This window comes from Myotis lucifugus, unplaced genomic scaffold, assembly GCF_000147115.1.
Source record: "Myotis lucifugus unplaced genomic scaffold, Myoluc2.0 scaffold_2395, whole genome shotgun sequence".
Lineage (NCBI taxonomy): Eukaryota > Metazoa > Chordata > Mammalia > Chiroptera > Vespertilionidae > Myotis > Myotis lucifugus.
The window spans coordinates 5379-9207 of record NW_005873443.1 but is presented as its reverse complement, the minus strand read 5'-3'; the positions used below and the strand labels follow the sequence as shown (position 1 = coordinate 9207).

At 37.7% G+C, this 3829-nt stretch overlaps 1 protein-coding gene across 1 annotated transcript in view; it reads left to right on the top strand.

The window, feature by feature from the left end:
- Nucleotides 1–717, top strand: part of LOC102438713 (serine beta-lactamase-like protein LACTB, mitochondrial) — a gene marked incomplete at its 5' end in the record, with an annotated part of 14914 nt that extends 14197 nt beyond the window's left edge. Inside the window, 2 exon segments of the mRNA XM_014450476.1 lie at nucleotides 1–210; nucleotides 212–717. The exon segment at nucleotides 1–210 is cut by the window's left edge and continues 16 nt beyond it. Of these exon segments, the coding sequence (XP_014305962.1) occupies nucleotides 1–210; nucleotides 212–469 (468 nt within the window).
- Between the last annotated feature and the right edge of the window lie 3112 nt (nucleotides 718–3829).

Genomic DNA, 3829 nt, shown 5'->3' with positions numbered 1-3829 from the left:
TGGGCTGGTGGTGGATTTCTGTCTACAGTGGGTGACCTTCTGAAATTTGGGAATGCAATGCTGTATGGTTACCAAGTCAGGCTGTTTAAGAACTCAAATGAAACTCTTTTGCCTGGATATCTCAAACCAGAAACCATGGTCATGATTTGGACACCAGTCCCGAACACAGAGATGTCTTGGGATAAAGAGGGGAAATATGCAATGGCATGGGGGTGTCGTGGAAAAGAAGCAAACATACGGCTCTTGTAGGAAGCAGCGGCATTATGCCTCACATACCGGAGGTGCCGTGGGTGCCAGCAGTGTCCTGCTCATCCTTCCTGAAGAACTGGATGCGGAATCTGTATGTAACAAGGTTCCTCCAAGGGGAGTAGTTGTTTCCATCATATGTAACATGCAGTCTGTAGGACTCAATGGCACTGCTTTAAAGATTGCCCTGGAATTTGATAAAGACAGATCAGATATACCTTAACGTCACAGGTGCAAAATGAACTGTTTTGCTTTTTTAAACATTAACTAAAGTTCCAAAAAACATGAGGTTTTTAAGAATACATTTGTAATATAGTATAATTGAATACAGAAAATATGTACCTCTAATTGTTTTAATTTTGTAATTGTCTTTTATTGTAGGGTTAGTTCTTTATACTCAGGGAAGTAACAATATTGTATTTACTTTTTGAAAAAAGTTAATTCTTGAAATAAAATATTCTGATAAAAATATATACTTTTTGAATGTGTAAAATAGAGAAAATCTCATTCAGTAGGAACCTTCAAATATTGCTTTTTTTCCTTTTTAAAAAATCCATCCCCTGACCTCCTCCCCTTTGATAACCACCAGCTTGTTCTCCATATCTATGAGCCTGTTTTGTTTTGTTTATTTAGATTTGTTTTGGTTTATTTGGATTCCACATATAAGTGGAATCAAATAGTGTTTATATTTCTGTGTGATTTATTTCACTTAGCATAATACCATCTATGTCCACCATGTTGTTGCAAATGGCAAGATTTTGTTCTTTTTTATTGCTGCATAATGTTCTATTGTACATATATGCCACTTCTTTATCCACTCATCTATCAATGGATACCTAGGTTGCTTCCATATCTTGGCTATTGTAATTAAGGCTGAAATGAACATAGGGGTGTATAGATCTTTTTGAATTAGCGTTTTTATTTTATTTGGATAAATACCCAGAAATGAAAGTGTTGGGTCATATGGCAGCTATATTTTTAAATTTTTGAAGAATCTCCATACAGTTTTCCATAGTGGGTGCACCAATTTACAATCCCACCAATAGTGCACAGGGGCTCCTTTTTCTCCACATCCTCATTTTTTCATATTTTGATGATAGCTATTCTGACTGCTTCGAGATGATAGCTCATTGTGTTTTTGATTTGCATTTCCTTGAAGATTAGTGATGCTGAGCATCTTTACATATGTCTGTGGGCCATGAGTATGCCCTCTTTGGAGAAATGGCTACTTGTTCCACTGCCAACTTTTTAATTGGATTGTTTGGGGAGAGGGGGTTTGGCATTAAGTTGTATGAGTTCCTTATACATTTTGGAGTTTAACTCCTTATCAGATGTATCACTTATGAATATCTTCTCCCATTCAGTAGGTTGTCTTTTTATTTTGTTGGTGTTTTTCTTCACTATGTAAAAACTTTTCAGTTTAATGTAGTCCCTTTTGTTTACTTTTTGTTTGTTTGTTTACCTTGCCCAAGGAGACATATCCAAAAAGATATTGCTAAGACCATCAAAGAATTTTTTTAGGGTTTTATTTTTTTATTTTTTAATTTAAATTTTTTATTGTTTAAAGTGTTAGTGTATATATATATATATTTAAATTTTTATTGCTTAAAGTATTACAAAGAGTATTACATATGTCTCCTCCCCCCCCCTGACATTCCCCCGGCCTCCCCTACCCCCCAGTGTCTTATGTCCATTGGTTATGCTTATATGCATGCATACAAGTCCTTCGGTTGATCTCTTACCCCCACTCCCGCCCCCCAACCCTCCCCAGCCTTCCTGCTGTAGTTTGACAGTCTGTTCGATGCTGCTCTGCCTCTGTATCTATTTTTGTTCATCAGTTTATAAGGACCATCGAAGAATTTACTGCCTATGTTTTCTTCTAGCATTTTTATGGTTTCGGGTCTTACATTTAAGTCTTTAATCCATTTTGAGTTTATTTTTGTACATGGTGTAAGAAAGTTGGTCCAATTTATTTTTGTACTATTTGTCGTTTTCCCACTGCCACTTATTGAAGCAACTATCTTTACCCTCATTGTATAGTCTTTCCTCCTTTGTTGTAGATTAGTTGACCATATCAGTGAAGATTTATTTCTGGACTCCCTATTCTAGTCCATTGATCTATTTTTATGCCAGTACCATACTGTTTTGATTATTGTAGCTTTGTAATATAGTTTAAAATCAGGCTTGACTGGGGCTAGAGGATCTGATTCCAAGATGGCTCACCCATGTGGCTATAGGCACAAGGGCTTACTTACTGGATTTTGGCAGGAGGTCTCAGTTTTTCATCACATGAGTCTCTCCAAGGTATGCTTGGCTATTCCATAGCTTCCTTCAGATTGCGTGGAGAGTGAAAAAGGCAAAAGCCACAATGTATTTTATAATCCAGAATTGGAAATCATATACCATCATTTATGCCAAATTCTGTCGGTCACACAGACCAACCCTGATTCAGTTTGAGAGATGACTACACAAAGGCTAAATACCAGAGGTAGGGATCATTGAGAGCTATCTTGGAGACTGGCTCCACAAATAGCTTATTGTAGTGTGGACATATGGGAAATTTTGTTGTAACAGCCATAGGTGTGTATATTGGAGACTAAACTGAATTCAGTTCAAAAGGAAATCGCTTTTTATACATTCTAATAAAAGGATTTTCTATCATTCTGAGCCCTAAGCCTGTTTCTTCACTTTCCACTTCAATATATAAAGGGAAATAGATGAACATCTCTAAGTTGGTTGAAATATGAAAAAAGCTGCTTTCTAAAATGGATCCATTTCACCTTTTTTTTTCTTGCTTCTCCTGATCTGTAGACCTTGTATTCATGTATGTAAACTTTTTCAATCCATGCTCTCTTTGATAAATATAAAAATGTCATACCTTCCCTTTAATGTTATTTTAAACATTAGATATGTGACTAAAAGCAAATCAAATATAATGGTAATTTTTTAAATTAATTGGGGTAACACTGGTCAGTAGGGTCATACAGGTTTCAAGTGTACATTTCTATGATACATAATCTGTGTATGGCATTGTGTGCCCACCACCCAAAGTCAAATCATTCTCCATCACCATATATTAGGCCCCCTTTATCCTTTATTCTCCCCATCCCCCTTTTCTCCTTTGCAACATGGTTTTGCCGCTCTTCCCAGCCAGTGGTGGAACCTGTTTGTCCACGCCCTTGAATCTGGGCTGACTTTGTGGCTTCTCTGACCCCCAGAATGTGGTGGAAATGATGACGTACAAGTTCCAGAGCGTAGGCTTTAGGAGGCCTTCAAGCTTGTTTTCACCTTCTAAGAACACTGCCCCAGGGCTGCCATGGAATACAGAAGCTCTAATAGCTTCCTGGAATAGGGAGGCCACGTGGAGAACTGAGATGCCCCAGCTGCCAGCCATGTGACTGAAGCCATTTTGGACCTTCCAAACCAGTTGAGCCTCCAGCTGACTGCAGCCGCATGAGTGAGTCCAACCCACAGAATCATGAGAAATAATAAATCATCATCATTTTAAGCCACTACAATTTGGGGTGGCTTGCTTTGTAGCAATAGTTAACACAACTATACTCTGGTGTGGTAACAGGTGTGT